General features: G+C 27.7%; 1 protein-coding gene and 2 long non-coding RNA genes across 4 annotated transcripts; all 3 read left to right on the top strand.

The window, feature by feature from the left end:
- The first annotated feature begins 2,094 nt into the window (after positions 1 to 2,094).
- Positions 2,095 to 9,314, top strand: LOC115034118. The gene is made up of 11 exons (XM_029489871.1): positions 2,095 to 2,391; positions 5,690 to 5,900; positions 5,986 to 6,213; positions 6,280 to 6,474; positions 6,555 to 6,695; positions 6,770 to 6,910; positions 7,002 to 7,049; positions 7,121 to 7,359; positions 8,194 to 8,353; positions 8,438 to 8,557; positions 9,262 to 9,314. The coding sequence occupies exons 5-11, from the start codon at positions 6,587 to 6,589 to the stop codon at positions 9,312 to 9,314; spliced, it is 870 nt and encodes a 289-aa protein (XP_029345731.1). The 5' UTR covers positions 2,095 to 2,391; positions 5,690 to 5,900; positions 5,986 to 6,213; positions 6,280 to 6,474; positions 6,555 to 6,586.
- Positions 9,315 to 9,662: 348 nt separating this feature from the next.
- Positions 9,663 to 14,486, top strand: LOC100570387. 2 transcript variants are annotated; one of them, XR_510255.3, is made up of 7 exons: positions 9,663 to 9,728; positions 12,544 to 12,639; positions 12,776 to 12,826; positions 12,893 to 13,020; positions 13,106 to 13,281; positions 13,558 to 13,701; positions 14,239 to 14,486. It is a non-coding gene; the product is annotated as an uncharacterized LOC100570387 (long non-coding RNA). The 2 variants fall into 2 exon arrangements; XR_510254.3 differs by having other exon boundaries at positions 9,664 to 9,728; positions 12,544 to 12,826; positions 14,239 to 14,482.
- Positions 10,376 to 12,073, top strand: LOC107882390. Its single transcript, XR_001678727.2, has 3 exons — positions 10,376 to 10,546; positions 10,820 to 10,963; positions 11,501 to 12,073. It is a non-coding gene; the product is annotated as an uncharacterized LOC107882390 (long non-coding RNA).
- Positions 14,487 to 17,299: the final 2,813 nt, after the last annotated feature.

Here is a 17,299-nt window from a genome sequence, read left to right as displayed (position 1 = left end):
ATCATAAACAAAATATTAATAATAACTTATGTAATTATTAGCTGGGCCTAAGGATTATTTAAAATGTTTTGAAGATGATTGAATATTTTTTATTTTCTCCAGTACCATCCCCGAGTAATATTAATATTGGAATAAATATATTTTTTAATTATAAGTTATATTAAATGTATGATCATATAAATTCTAATATTCTATTATGTAGCAACTAGAAATGTACCGATACTACGATGTACTAATATTACCAATAGTAAAATATGACCCTACTTACTACTAGCGCCTTACGCGTGTGGTGAAAATATGAACTACTGAATGGTAACACAATCTGACCGAGTGGCGGGCCAGCGATAGCTAACCTGTATATCTTTAACCGTGTCTTAGACCGTGATAGACCGTGATTATAATAATAATAATATGTAATCCCAGACAGCATTTCGGTGATGATTATATTTACAAAATATTTTCTCGTCATAAACAAGGAAATATTCTAACTAATTTATTTTAAAAATATTTTTTCATAATTTCACAGGATATATTTTAAGTAATCTATTTTAGAAATATTTTCTAGGCAAGGAGAAAAAATATTTAAATTTATTGGTTATAATATAAGTTTTTTAATATAAAATATATAATATATAAATAGGGTTTTAATATATTATAAGTTAAGTTTGTTAAGTTTTTTTTATTGCAGCGTTAAATAAATAAAATTATGCATAATATGTTATGATTAAATGTATATTATACCTACTATTCGTCTAAACGTATTACCTTCATTATAATAATATAATTATTAATAATAAATGTGTAATATGTTTAATTGTTAATAAAAATTCATATTAATAATGGGTGTTATTAAATTCTATTAAAGGCGAGATGCATGGCTGTAAACCGTAACGTTGTGCGCTTACGCGAAAACAGAAAATCGCAAGTTTTAGAAGGATATTACTTCCAAAACAATGATTTGAACATTTTTTTTATACCGTTGTTCTTAACTCATTTAAATACGTGTTTAAAAAAAAAAATCATAAAAACGCTAGGTAATTAAACTGAATTTGTTCCTTTATTTAAAAATTAAAATACATGTAATGTTTTATAATTTGAAATAGGTATTTATAATTTTTATTTTTAACACTGGACATTCACCCCCCCCCCCATGACACCAAAAAGGGGGGCGGAAATTCATAAGTGCCCCAGGGCGCATTATTTCTAAATACGGTCCTGTCTCGCCTATGTAAACAATTTGAAGCACATATTATACGAGTCGCTGGTTGAAATGCGTTATCTGCGCATAAGCCAGAATACTTGTTACATATTTATCACTTGTATCACTTGTTATGACTCATGAATTCCCAGGGAGAATGCAGCGTTATTAGCATAAATATGTGACGAGTATACCCAAGCATGCACACTGTGATGCAGATAGCAAATTTACTCTCAACCAGTTACTCGTCGCTTATATATGGTGCTTCAAATATCAGTACATGGCTCCATCCATAGTATAATATGATCTAAGAAATCATACTATATTTTAATTTGTAGCCACCCTGCCAGGCACTGCCAGTGAGACTTGTTGTGATTATACATTATACCAAGGTGGATATATTATATATATATATATATCCAACTTGCATTATACAATATTATGCGAATAGTATATTATCACAGAATAGAATTGGCGATTGAAATTGATAAGATGTGACGGGGACGCTGTGTATCATTTATATGTTACTTTACATGTTCCCCGTTACAGATCCACCCCCCGCCGGCCTGTTAATTGATAAGCTTTCAATCGCCAACACGGTCATAGAAGATATCTTCTAAGACCGTGATCGCCAATAATAGTAATCAAATATCAGGTAGGCAGCCCTCATCCACCCGCGGTTGATTGAGGAAACCGCGTCACCGCGAGCCGTGTGAGGTGTATTTACTATGGGATTTGTATATAATTATTTAACTCTAAAGTTTTAAAGTTATACCCATAGACCTATTAAGTATTAACTAATTAGTTATACTAGCTAGCAAAAAAATACAGGGAGTTATTGATATACAATATAGGGAATTTATGAAAAATTCGTTGGTAATCCTGTTTTGGTTGTTGGCGTGTTGTCTCCGGAACGGAACGTTCCGTACTTATAGTTCCGCTCTGTGCCGCACGCCCGCACTGCGCCACTGCCGTGATTCTCGATTTAGTCACGTATCCGTTGGCCGTTGACCGTTGGCTATGAGTTATGAGTGATTTCGTTTAACCTAGCCGTTCGACTGTACGACCGAAGTATTTTGTTGCCGTTGCTTGCGGATACTAAAAGTATATAATACCAAACGGCATCCGTATTGCCGTGGTATTAATAATTAATACCAATTGTGGAGTGAACGCCTAGTGCCTACGTCCCGACCGTGAGTACCGACAGGTTTTGTTTCATTATCTATTATTTTTATATTGTATTCACGCCGTTTCCAACGTAAATCCGACGAGTGCGTGTAAATTCTATTCTGACCATGCTGTTCCAATAGTGCGGTGAAATATACAAGCGCTTTTGTTTTCACCGCACACTGGATTTACGTTGGACAAGGCGTAATACCCGCGTGGTTGACATTCTTGTATACTTATGTTAGCACGACGTAATTATGATTTTTTTATCCTTCTTAGTACCTACATATAAGTATTTCAGGCCACTCAGTATTTGTTAATTTTCTTATTTTTCAATATATTTGTTGCACACCTAGCGCAATTTAAATTGTTGTAAAAATCATTCTCTTTGGGTAACATCTGTCTTACTGGGTGTCGTTACAGCCTAATTTATAGGAGCTGTCTCGGCGAATAAACAATTGATATTCCTTATTAAGCTCTTTGTTACAATAAAATATAATCTATTACTGTATAGTTATAAATCTAATATAGGCATTACCTCATATTTTTAAGGTATTTTAAAAAAAATGTACCTAGGTACCTATAATATATTTTATAGCTAAACGATTTACAGATTAATATTTTTAATGTAGGTATATTATAATAATTATGTCCAATATTCTGTAATAATGAATATTATTATTAACGTGATCATTAATTAGATATCAGATATTTTTATATAGACAAACAATATTTTTAGGAAGTTTATTATATTATATACCGTCTATATTACTATAAAGAATTTCTGATACCCAACTCATGTTTTCTTATCTTTTTCTTTAGTTTTCATATTATAGAACTTACACAGACCCAATATTAATAATAATATTAAACCTAATTATATAATTCATAATAAAGTATGTTTTTTGGTTTATAGGTGTAATAAATTATAAAAAAAAAAAATAGTCAATTATTGTTGGAAAATATTTGCTACCTATTTTATTTTCCATAATGACGAGCACTAGAACTAAACAAAGGAAAATAATGGAAGAACTTGATTCTTACAATTTTGATAATTTTGACAATCATGATCAATTAAAATACTTGCCCACTAATAAAGTTAATGAAGAATTACAATTTCACCCAAATCAGTTATCATTGGATAGTATTCCGGATATTAGTTCTTATGACTCTAGGAGTAATCATGTAGATGATGTAGATCAATGTACAATGGTAAAAGATATTTCTACTTTCCTTGCAAGTAATTTTTCTAATGTTACAAATCATCCATTGGATTTATGTGATGAAATTAGAAAGAAATTAGCTAGTTGGGCTGTTGAGTTTAATATTCCACGCAATGCTCTTAATGCATTATTGCTAATTTTAAGACAATTTCCGGGATTTACTGAGCTTCCTAAAGATTCTAGAAGTGTGTTGAAAACTAGAAATATTAATGAAACAGCATGCCTTACTATAATCGAACCTGGTGTTTACCATCATTTTGGGTTGATTCCAGCTATTAAGAGACATTTTACTTTAAATCCCATCAATAACACAGATGTGGTTAAAATAGTCATTGGCATTGACGGTCTACCTATTACAAAAAGTAGTTCAAGTCAATTATGGCCTATTCTGGGATACATTCGTCCATTAGATAATGCTGTATTTCCTATTGGTATATATTGGGGCCACGAAAAGCCTAAAAATTCGAACGATTATCTTGAACAGTTTATATTGGAAGCTAAAAATGTGTTATTAAATGGTGTTAATATTGATGGGACTATTATTAAAGTTGAAATTGATGGTTTTTGTTTGGATGCGCCAGCAAAATCATTTATTTTAAAAATAAAAGGTCATACAGGTTTTGACTCATGTACTCGTTGTAGAGAAGAAGGTGAATACCTCCAAAATCGAACATGTTTTCCATTTACACAAAATAATTTAGTAAAGCGTACTCATAATGATTATATTACTAGAGAACATGATGAACATCATGTAGGCAGTGCCATTTCAGATTTATCTATTCTACCAAATATTGATATAGTAGCCAAGTTTTCATTAGATTATATGCATTTAACATGCTTAGGTGTGATGAAAAAATTGATTCATTTGTGGATCGATAAAGGACCTTTAAATGTACGATTGCCAAGTTCGGTTACTAAACAACTTTCAATATCACTCTCCTCTTTAGCACAATATATACCTTGTGAGTTTTCTCGAAAACACAGAGGTTTAAATGAACTATCTAGATTTAAAGCCACTGAATTTCGACAGATATTAGTTTATACAGGTCAAATAATATTTAAAAATTATTTAAGCAATGATTGTTATAAACATTTCATGGCGTTAAATATTGCGATAACTATATTATTAAGTAATGACATGGGTATGTACATAGATTATGCACAGGAACTATTAAAATATTTTGTACAGCATTTTGAACTCATATATGGTAAGCACTTTGTGTCCCACAATGTTCATGCTCTTATTCACATAACTGATGATTATAAGAATTATGGCCCCCTAGACAATATAAGTGCATTTCCTTTCAAAAATTATATGAAGACTTTAAAGAAAATGCTAAGAAAACATGAGTTACCACTTCAGCAGATTATTAAACGCTATCATGAAAAGATGAATTCTGTCATAGATAAGAAAACTGAAACTAACTTCCCTTTATGTAAAAATGAACATACAGAAGGACCGATTTTAGAACATTTAACAGGATCTCAATATAAAACTATATATTTAAAAAATTTTACTATAAAAACAATCAATATTGCTGACAGTTTTTTGTTAACTAAAAATCATAACATTTTTCAAGTAAAAAATATAGTTGAAGTTGATAACACAAATAAAATAGCCCTAGTTGGACATGAGTTTTTATCTAAAAATCCTTATTATGAACAGCCTATTGATTCCTCTATATTTAATATATATAAAGTGGATTGTTTGTCAAGTCAAATTACAGTTATTTTTCTTGAAGAAATTAAAAAAAAAGTAATGCTTGTAGAATTGAAGGATGGCACAAAAATAGCTGTGCCTTTAATACATTCACATAATTGTTGATTTTTAATTCAAAAATAGAATATGTATATAAATGTAAATAAAAATTCAACTACTTTTTAATGGAATAGTTTTAAAATGCAAAAATTACTTACTCTTCAAATTTAAATACTAGTTTTAAATTTATTTATGATGCAATTCATTAGTATTAGGTAATTAAAAATATAATGATAATACTTTTCTATTAATATACTATTTAAATATAATTGTGTAATAATTTTTGGGATCAGAATATATTGTATTGATAATTTCAACAACAACAACATTTTTTTTTTACAGATTATTTTGTAATATAATATAATCTGGTCTGTTGTGAGCTTTGATGATGAAAATGCAGTAGAATGTGTACCAAGTTTTTGGTTCAAAAATAATACATGTGCTTGGCCAAACAAAAACTTAAAAAATTATAAGAAAGCTATTGAACATCGTTACAACCCAAATGGTCTAGAGTATGACTATTTTAAAGCAAGATTATTATCTACAGACATCGGTACCTATACTATTTTTAAAATAATTTTAAAATAAAATATTATTATTAAACCAAATAACATTAATTTATAAAAAAAACAAATTAGGTACTTTACATGAAGCTCAAATTAAGGCTAGACGTGCAGAAGGAACATCTGAACTGTCTTCCCCCAATGATGACATCAAAACCAGAAAAACAAGACAACGAAAAATCTTATCAAGTTCTGAAAAAACAATAAAGTTTCAAAATAAAAGCAAGCATTTAAGTCAGAAAAAAAAAGTCTATACTTCAAAACTTCCAAGCCCTCCTGTTTTTACAAATAATCCTGTAAAAGGTAACTTAAGCCTTGTTTACAATTTGTAATACAATTTAATAGTAATTAATTAAATTAAAATTGTAGATAGTAGTAGTGATGTAGAAGATGACTCTGATAAAGATATTACATATGTTCCAAAACAATCTATTGATATAAACTCAGAAGTAGCAAGTTTAAGTTCACCATCAAAGAATAGTAAATTTATTCAGAAAAATATATATTCAACAAATACCACTAAAAGGCGTTTAGACTTCAACTCTGTAATAAATTCATCACCTGGTAAAATTTTAAAATTAACTAAATAATGATAAATTTTATGTAGGTATATTTTAATAGAACTTATTATATTTGAATTATAGGCACTTCTAAACTCAATGATTCTAACTCAATAATGAATTCCCCGTTTGCAGGGAAAATAAAAGTGGTTGGTGATAACACATATTCAACAAATACCACTAAAAGGCGCTTAGACTTGAACTCTGCAGTAAATTTGTCACCTGGTAAATTAGAAAATTAACTTGTTATGATTACTATTCTGTATATCTCAATATAACTTTTTATATTTGAATTATAGGTACCTCTAAACTCATTGATTCTAACTCAATAATAATGAATTCCCCATCTGCAGGGAATTGGAAAGTTATTGATGATAACACATATTCAACAAATACTAGTAAAAGGCGTATAGATTTTAATTCATTAGGAAGTTCACCAGGTAATAATTTTCAGTAAATAATTTATAATATTTGTAATAAACAAAAAGTTTCTTCTCAAATATTATATAATGTATATTTTAATTAATATAGGTTCTGCTAATGCTTCTAATAAAAGACATTTAGAAAAATCAACAGATGGTAAATCATTTTAATACTTAGTAGTAAATTATTATATATTATTATTTACTTATTGCATTTTTTTTTTTTAGAAAAATTAACTGTACTACTTCGAGCAGTTACAAATTTGAAGTATGAATTAAGAGACTACGGAATAAAAATAGACAGAATTGAAAATGCCATAATGAATAATAATTATACAAATAAAATTAATGATGAAAACCACTTTTCTGTGACTAGTGAACATTTATACAATTTTCCAATGAAAACAGTGGAAGATTTGAATATTTTTGAAGACAAATTATTGGAAAACACTTTCAGGCTCAAAATGGTGAGTAAACAGCACAATTGTAGATACTGGTTGCAAAACTATGAAATAAATGGACCCTCTCATAATTGCATTATCATAGAATGAAGAACTAATGAGTGCTCCTCGTGTGATATTTTTGAAACAATAACCATATAAACTGTAGTCTGTACAACAGTTTGCTGCTAGGGTTTACTACAATCTAGTACTACGGGGAGCTTTATTACATTGTTCTGTGTCTTATCGCAAAACATATTAAATGGTCCATATGTTATAAGCAATTTAAATAGTAACTTAAATAATTTATAATAACAGATATCATACATGTAATTAACCCTATAATTCCTACCTAATACAGTTGTCGTCACTATAGTGGCATCTCTAATTTAGCGAGAACAATCCCCTAGTAAAAAAAAAAAAAATAAAACCGTTAATGCAATAATATTACCTATAGAAGTTATTCAAAATTTATCCTGGTCCTGATCTACAATAAATAATACTTAGGGACCTAAACTATAGCTTCCTTAAATTAATTTATAACATTAAACTTTAATTAGGTAATTATTATTACTAAACATCATGTTAATGAGTAATATAATCTACTGACATTCAATATTTTAACCAGTGTATAGGTTATAATATGTACACTGTAGCATGTGTACTATTTATAGTATTTGTCTTTTTATTTAAATTGTATTAAATATACATTTATAATTGGCTAGGTAGCTTTCTTATTCTTTTATTTTTACCAATGTAAAGTATATCATTTATTATTGAAAAAATAATCGATTAATTTTTTTAACATATTTTGTTATTTTAAAAAAAATCATATTATTAATTAATTTTTTTATTTTTCAGATTAATTATCTTTCCAGATTAGAACAGCCTAAAATATCTGATATGACAAGACACATTATGGCAAAACTTTTTCATAATAATTTACTCTCATTGTATTCTTATGTCGGCCAGAAAAAAAAACTAATATTTTCTGTACTTCGTTCATGTTCATTGATATTTGGTAATTATTAATTTCTAACTCAAGTCAATTTGTATCACCTTGAAATACTATTAATATTTTTGAAAACATATTTAATAATTTCAGATACTATAAGGAACATTCCAAAACATAAAAGTTGTACAGATATGGAAATTGTTGGACCTTTAAAAACATTTTTAGCAAATGCCAAATTTCGTGAACAAAAAAAACAACAAATTAATCCAAGCAGTTAAATAATATAATAATATTTAATACATTTAAAAATCAAAGCAGAATGTATTTTTTTTTTTTTTTTTAAATATTTTATGGTTAATAACTAAGCTATAAGTTATAAGTAATAACTTTGTAAAAATTATGTTAAATTTTTTAATAAATCATTAATACTAATATAAGTTTGACTATTATATTTTTAAATTTATGTTTTTTTGATTTTAATTCGAATCTGCAGGAATAGGTCAATCTAGCTACAATTATAATACATAATAATAATATATTATGACTGGTAACATGTGTATTGTGGGTTATAAAACAACAAAATATGCATTTTTGTTTTCTTATTCATATAATATATTATATCCAACTGAAAAATGTCATTTATTATATAAAAAAAAAAAAAAATAGAACCTAAATTTTATATCTTTAAAAAACTTAAATGAAAATATTTTCAAAATAAATGTATACATATTTTAAAAATATAAATACAATATCTTCAAAATATCCTAGTTATATTTTGATGATCCTAATTAGGCGACAAAAAATATTTCCAGAATATTTTCAAAAAATATTATGATCATTTAAAAACATTTTGAAAACAAAACATATTTCCAAAAAAATATTTTTAAAATTATTTAAAAATATAATTTTGCTGTGTGGGATATAATATCATTTTTAAATCATTTTTATAGACTGACAGTAAAAATGTAAAACAGTATTGAAGGGAACAACTAACAATGCTAAATGTGATCTGCTCATCTTACATTAATTTCTATATAAGACGGAGACAATAAAATGTCCGTGATACGTCTTATATTGTGGAGCTGCATCGTTCACGATATTTCGAAAATTTAATGCCCACGATTCTGTCTTATCACTACCTATGTACACGAAATCATGATGAAATTATTATTTATATTATTATTTATAATTATTTTATCATGCACGAAATAGTAATAATTGTTATCAAATAAATAACAACATGATATTATTATTTTTTCGTATGCCGACTTTAAATTTGAATCGCTCACGAATCGCGATTATTTGAAATTCCAACAAAAAAATACAGACTACAGAAGAGTCGTACAGAGTTCTGTTCAATATAAAATCACCATGGATAAGAGTATTCGTTTCAGTAAAACATCCAAAGTGTCGCCTCGCCAAATTACGTACATTTTCATTTGTAAATATTATTTGCTAGTTGTAGTGATTATATTTCTTAATAATATGGAGTCAGTCTAATTTGCTAATTTGTTCACAAATATAGATTTCCAAAAAATCAATGAAATAAAAGTAAATAATGGCTAAGAATGTTCAAATTAAATGATTGCCCCCAATAATTTCTAACTGACATAGAATCTGCGGTAGGTAATCATTTCACAATTAGTAATGGTAAGCAAAGCTCAGTAAATTAGTAAACACGGTCAGAGGCTGACTCAAAACATAATCCAAACCACTTGTCTGGGATAGAGAGGTAAAAAAAAGTTAGTGATTCACAGGAATATTGGTACTACCTACTCTGCGCACGACTAGAAAATCGCATCTAAGAGGTAACATCATTTAACATAATTCATAAATTTGGTATTTATATATTTGTTAACGCTTGACATTTTCAGAAAATGTTGTTTCTCCAACGATGAGTTAGAAGTAACTGAACAGACGAATAAACGATTTGGAGGCCATGATTTTAATTCACCCAGAAAAGCCTTAGATACCCAAAAATGTCTGATTCACACACACTCATGTAAGTATATCACTCAAGTGTACGATTTTAAACGTTTGCCAAGACCAAAAGTCACTTAATAGTTTATCGTTTTTAGTTCACACAGGGGATTATAATTATAATGTTTTTCAAAACTGAAATATATGATGTACCACATACACGGAACTGCGAAGTGGAGCCAATGCATTGACAAATTTTCAGACGTTGACTTTCTTGGAGATAATTCTACCGACTCAGATGAAGCCATACAACATTGGAGAGAATTATGAAACTTAAAGGTCAGAATATTGTTGATAGGTTTTTATTTCAAATCTTTTTTACTGTGCTATTAACTAACACACCCACCTGTTCACGGGCACTTAGTATTATATCTAATTGTAAATATTTTGGCCTTTAAGTTTGATTATAACATTATGTCATATCACTCTAATATATTAAGACTAACGTTACATGACTGGATCTACTGTACTCACATTTGCGCGTTGCTCGTTGTCCAAAGATAGAAGACAAATGCTACACTGATATATTTTTAACAAAGTTTTAATTTTTAGGTAATACAATTTTGCTGAGCAAGAATCCAATTTTATTAACGCTGCGGGCTTCAACATATTTATATTGCAAAGAAACACATAACTAGTTTGGACATTGGTATCTTTTCTGAAGGGAAAGTGCATCTAGTTGGATGCGTTAAACAGGTAAAGATTGAATGTTCCCAGTTGTTTTCAAATGAGTCGGGAAAAACAAAAAGATTATATTTTTGACAATAACCGATATTGTTATTTTTGGTGTAACTAATAAAATACCTAGGTGTAGATACATGATTTGTTCGTCCGAATGTTCCTATTAGCATTTTCTATACAATTTTTAAAACAATTTCACTCTTTTTGAGCTCGTTATGGGGATAATACATTTTTATATAATCGATTAGTTTTGTTTTTAATATTATTGTCAAGAAAAAGTGTCAAAGAATTTGAAAATGTAATACGGGCATCCTGTTATAGTTTCTATAATATCTGTTCACAAATATAAGAGATACATAGCCACCATTTTTCATGAGCATTTAAAGTTCATCTAAACTCATCAACAATTTGGAAATTATTTTGTATTTAAAAATGTATTAAATGTTCAATTGTATATGTTTTAGCTTATGCTTATAGTAAAAACTGATAAAAATTGATCATAGTAATATTAATTACCAAATTGAATTAAATATGTAAATTATTGTTTTACAGGTTGTCAAACCCGTTCCCATTTGCAACGAGCAGAGACAAACTTCTTTGAAAAAACATTATGCAATTACCAAAAAGCTTCAGTGGCTGTTATTAAAATTCTTCAACTATCGACATTGCACATAATTGATGAAGACTTTTCAACTAGGTATATTCTGATAGGTACCTATTTCCTTTAATTTGTGTACTTATTTTACCTATTTTTCCCCCCACCACCCATCAGAAAGTGATTATTTAGTTTATTTAACCAAAGAAAACTATACCTACACACTGTGTTTGTAAATAAAATTATTTTGTCAATGACTAATTTAAGAGAACTTTATTTTCAAATTTTATTATAAAAAATAAAAGTAGGTGCCTATTTAAAATCTTAATGAACTATACCATCATGCTTTTCATATTTGTCGTATCGATAGTCTATGCGTATTCTAAAATTTAGAAATATATGACTAATGTAGTTATGTGTTGTAGATTATTGTTATACATGCAGCAGTTATTTGTACACACTATGTAAGAAAAAAATAAATGGTAATATAATATAAAATTTAACTGTAGCCATGTATAAAACAATTAAACATTTTGTTTTTCATGTCAATGGACTTAAAACTAATTAACTTCAACTTTTTAACTTAATTTTTTCTGTGTTTGTTGACTTGATCTATTATAATAATATGATTAGAGGGCGGATTCTTATGATTTTACATATTTATTGTGGTTGATGGTATGATATTATGCTAATAGTGATCGCATCATTTGTTTCAATACATTAACAATTTAAACTGTGAATCTTTTAGGCTGCATAATACGAAAATTAACCAACATTTTCCATTTTATTGACTTATTTAAGATTTTAATTGCATATTTCTGTGTTTTTTTTTTTAGACATTTTTGAATGGATAAGTGTATTCTTTTCAGTAAAACATCCAAAGTGTCGCTTCGCCAAATTACGTACATTTTCATTTGTAAGTATTATTTTCTAGTTGTAGTGATTATATTTCTTAATAATATGGAGTCAGTCTAATTTGCTAATTTGTTCACAAATATAGATTTCCAAAAAATCAATGAAATAGAAGGAAATAATGGCTAAGAATGTTCGAATTAAATGATTGCCCCAATAATTTCTACCTGACGTGGAATCTGCGGTAGGTAATCATTTCACAATTATTAGTGGTAAACAAAGTTCAGTAAATTAGTAAACACGGTCAGAGGCTGTCTCAAAACATAATCCAAACCACTTGTCTGGGATAGAGAAGTAAAACAAATGTTGGTGATTCACAGGAATATTGGTACTACCTACTCTGCGCACGACTAGTAAATCGCAACTAAGAGGTAAAATCATTTAACATAATTCATAAATTTGGTATTTATATATTTGTTAAAACTTGACATTTTCAGAAAATGTTGTTTCTCCAACGATGAGTTAGAAGCAAATGAACAGACGAATAAACGATTTGGAGGCCATGATTTTAATTCACCCAGAAAAGCCTTAGATACCCGAAAATGTCTAATTCACACACACTCATGTAAGTATATCACTCAAGTATCCGATTTCAAACGTTTGCCAAGACCAAAAGTCACTTAATAGTTTATCGTTTTTTGTTCACACAGGGGATTATAATACTTATAATGTTTTTTCAAAACTGAAATATATGATGTACCACATACACGGAACTGCGAAGTGGAGCAAATGCATTGACAAATTTTCAGACGTTGACTTTCTTGGAGATAATTCTACCGACTCATATGAAGCCATACAATATTGGAGAGAATTATGAAACTTAAAGGTGAGAATATTGTTGACAGGTTTTTATTTCAAATCTTTTTTACTGTGCTATTAACTAACACACCCACCTGTTCACGGGCACATAGTATTATATCTAATTTTAAATATTTTGGCCTTTAAGTTTGATTATAACATTATGTCATATCACTCTAATATTATATTAAGACTAACGTTACTAGACTGGACCTACTGTACTCACATTTGCGCGTTGCTCGTTGTCCAAAGATAGAAGACGAATACTACACTGACATATTTTTAACAAAGTTTTAATTTTTAGGTAATACAATTTTGCTGAGCAAGAATCCAATTTTAATAACGCGGCGGGCTTCAACATATTTATATTGCAAAGAAACACATAACTAGTTTGGACATTGGTATCTTTTCTGAAGGGAAAGTGCATCTAGTTGGATGCGTTAAACAGGTAAAGATTGAATGTTCCCAGTTGTTTTAAAATGAGTCGGGAAAAACAAAAAGATTATATTTTTGACAAAAACCGATATTGTTATTTTTGGTGTAACTAATAAAATACCTAGGTGTAGATACATGATTTGTTCGTCCGAATGTTCCTATTAGCATTTTCTATACAATTTTTAAAACATTTTCACTCTTTTTGAGCTCGTTATGGGGATAATACATTTTTATATTATCGATTAGTTTTGTTTTTAATATTATTGTCAAGAAAAAGTGTCAAAGAATTTGAAAATGTAATACGGGCATCCTGTTATAGTTTCTATAATATCTGTTCACAAATATAAGAGATACATAGCCACTATTTTTCATGAGCATTTAAAGTTCATCTAAATTCATCAACAATTTGGAAATTATTTTGTATTTAAAAATGTATTTAATGTTCAATTGTATATGTTTTAGCTTATGCTTATAGTAAAAACTGATAAAAATTGATCATAGTAATATTAATTACCAAATTGAATTAAATATGTAAATTATTGTTTTACAGGTTGTCAAACCCGTTCCCATTTGCTACGAGGAGAGACAAACTTCTTTGAAAAAACATTATGCAATTACCAAAAAGCTTCAGTGGCTGTTATTAAAATTCTTCAACTATCGACATTGCACATAATTGATGCAACTTTTCAACTAGGTATATTCTGATAGGTACCTATTTCCTTTAATTTGTGTACTTATTTTACCTATTTTTCCCCCCACCACCCATCAGAAAGTGATTATTTAGTTTATTTAACCAAAAAAAAGTATACCTACACACTGTGTTTGTGAATAAAATTATTTTGTCAATGGCTAATTTAAGAGAACTTTATTTTCAAATTTTATTATAAAAAATAAAAGTAGGTGCCTATTTAAAATCTTAATGAACTATACCATCATGCTTTTCATATTTGTCGTATCGATAGTCTATGCGTATTCTAAAATTTAGAAATATATGACTAATGTGTTGTAGATTATTGTTATACATGCAGCAGTTATTTGTACACACTATGTAAGAAAAAAATAAATGGTAATATAATATAAAATTTAACTGTAGCCATGTATAAAACAATAAAACATTTTGTTTTTCATGTCAATGGACTTAAAACTAATTAACTTCAACTTTTTAACTAAATTTTTTCTGTGTTTGTTGACTTGATCTATTATAATATGATAAGAGGGCGGATTCTTATGATTTTACATATTTATTGTGGTTGATGGTATGATATTATACTAATAGTGATCGCATCATTTGTTTCAATACATTAACAATTTAAACTGTGAATCTTTTAGGCTGCATAATACGAATTACAATTATGTTCCAGTCGTTTCAGAGGAGTTTGGTAACAAACATTGTGACAAGAGATTTTTATATATTAGATAATAATTTAGGGTATAATAAGCATATTATTATAAATAATGCTTAAGTTTTTTTTGTACTTCGGCGATTTGAGTGAATATTATGTCACCCATTGACAACACTTCAATGTAATCTTCGCATCATAATACAATATAATATGTGTATCGAACTATTGTAATTAGGTTTTTAAAAAATAAACATAAATTAATGATAAACATTTTATTTATTAATTTCAGAATTAAAAATCCAATCATTATTACATTTTAGCCTTTAGGTATACCTCTGTGATTTTATTAGTCGAAGTTATGAATTTTTGATAGTATAAATAATTTTTGTTATTAGGTAGGTATGTTTTTATTAATTACAATCACCCATTGAAATATGCATTGGAATCCATTTCACCTTTTAAGTTACAATACCTACTGTAGGAGGTATAAAACATGGGCGATTTTAAACTTCGCCAGAATACCGGTTAGATACACGGTAATGAAAAGGTCTAATGTAGGTACTTAAACTCCACCAGTATTAAGGCCTTCCTTATGTAAAACTAAATGATATTTCTCTACTAAGGAAACTCAAAAATTCAAAATGAAAAAAAAATGATTGTGTTAGAGAAAGCTATTAATACAAAATAGTAATAATAATGGATTTATATTAGACTTAATAGTTTGCATATTATGTACACAATAAATTGTATTTCATAATTTAGTTCACAGTTCAAAATATTATAAACATTAGATATAACATAATGTCATAATAATTTAATATTTTTACATCTTTTTTGATTATTAGTTATTAGTTATCACATATTACAATTGTCTATCATTAATTACGAACGTAATACTTACCATTGTAATTTGTATGATTTTATGTAAGTTTTTTATATTTTTTGACATATACATTTTTAATAAGGATAATTTATTATTATTATAAAATCATGGTTTTTTGTTATTTTTTTGTATATTATATTAACTTTATGTTGTGTATACTTTTACATATTTGATTTTTTTTCACTGGCGGAGTTTACACAAAAAAAGGTTCTCATGGCGGAGTTAACGCGCGCCTATTGCAATATTTTGTCAATTTTTGCTCATCCGATTTCTATGATCTAATGATTTGCCTATGAATTACGATCGAAACACCAAAAACCCCACATTCATTATATATAAGTGTGCAGCAACCCCCCGAAAACAAATTCTGGATGGGCCACTGGTTGTGATGTATTTAAAAAATTAAAAGTTTAGCATATATCGGACCTAGTATTATAGCGGTTGATTTTTTGGTCTACTTGCAGAGCAGTTATTCACTAGTCTATTTAACTGGGAATTTATCTAAATCAGGACTTAAATATATTATTGAGAATTGACATATTATTATTGTGTACCTATTAATTTTATTAAAAAATAAATAAATGTATATTTTATAATATTTTAAATATTATTATAACTTTCTATTAAAAGCAATTATTACAGCTCAAAAATCTATAGTGTCTTCATCAATCAGTCGGAAAATAATATTAATAATTACAATAAATATTTAAGTTCAACATCTTCGACTATGAACCAATAAAAAGGTGTTTTTATTATTATTATAATATTATAATAAGGGTGTTTTATAATATTTTCTTTGTTGACGGAAAAAACTCGATTTACAAAACACTATATATATAAAATCATGGAGTGACACAAATACAATAGAATTAGGTACGAATAATATAAAATTCACATTCAATTTTATAACAAAAAAAATATTATGAGGCTTATAATTTTACTGCCATAATTAATTATTAACTAAAATTAATATCCATATAGTGTTTCCTATAGACATCAGTATATTCGTAGGTGATGATTTTAAGTATGTTTTAGAAGCATTATTGATTAAGAAACTTTCTTGATTTCTGGTGGATTTGGCATAAGTTTGAAAATTTAATCGTTCCAGTAAATAATAAGGTTAATCTATAGAGTTATTTGGTAATCGGAAAAAAAAGTCCCCAAAAAAACCGAATGATAATATATCAAAATTGAAGTATAAATATGTTAAAATTTTATTGAAAAATTCATTAAAGTTAGACAAAAAATCATATGAAATAAAAAATAAAAAGAAGCTTACATACCTATATAATGTATATATTATAATATATTTTTAATTTTCAAGTTGCTTAATGAAGATAATATTTTTGGCTTATGCTATAACTTAGTAATTTAGTATTTAGTTT

Source organism: Acyrthosiphon pisum, chromosome A2, assembly GCF_005508785.2.
Source record: "Acyrthosiphon pisum isolate AL4f chromosome A2, pea_aphid_22Mar2018_4r6ur, whole genome shotgun sequence".
Taxonomy (NCBI): domain Eukaryota; kingdom Metazoa; phylum Arthropoda; class Insecta; order Hemiptera; family Aphididae; genus Acyrthosiphon; species Acyrthosiphon pisum.
Note: the sequence above shows the minus strand (reverse complement) of the source record. Positions and strands in the feature narration are given on the sequence as shown.

What these genes read in the sequence shown, in the direction of transcription:
- LOC115034118 (XM_029489871.1), top strand. Translation starts at nt 6,587, where the DNA reads ATGAATTCCCCGTTTGCAGGGAAAATAAAAGTGGTTGGTGATAACACA. An exon ending in TTCATTAGGAAGTTCACCAG is followed by an intron (nt 6,911 to 7,001) that starts GTAATAATTTTC and finishes TAATTAATATAG; the next exon opens with GTTCTGCTAATGCTTCTAAT. An exon ending in ACACTTTCAGGCTCAAAATG is followed by an intron (nt 7,360 to 8,193) that starts GTGAGTAAACAG and finishes TTTATTTTTCAG; the next exon opens with ATTAATTATCTTTCCAGATT.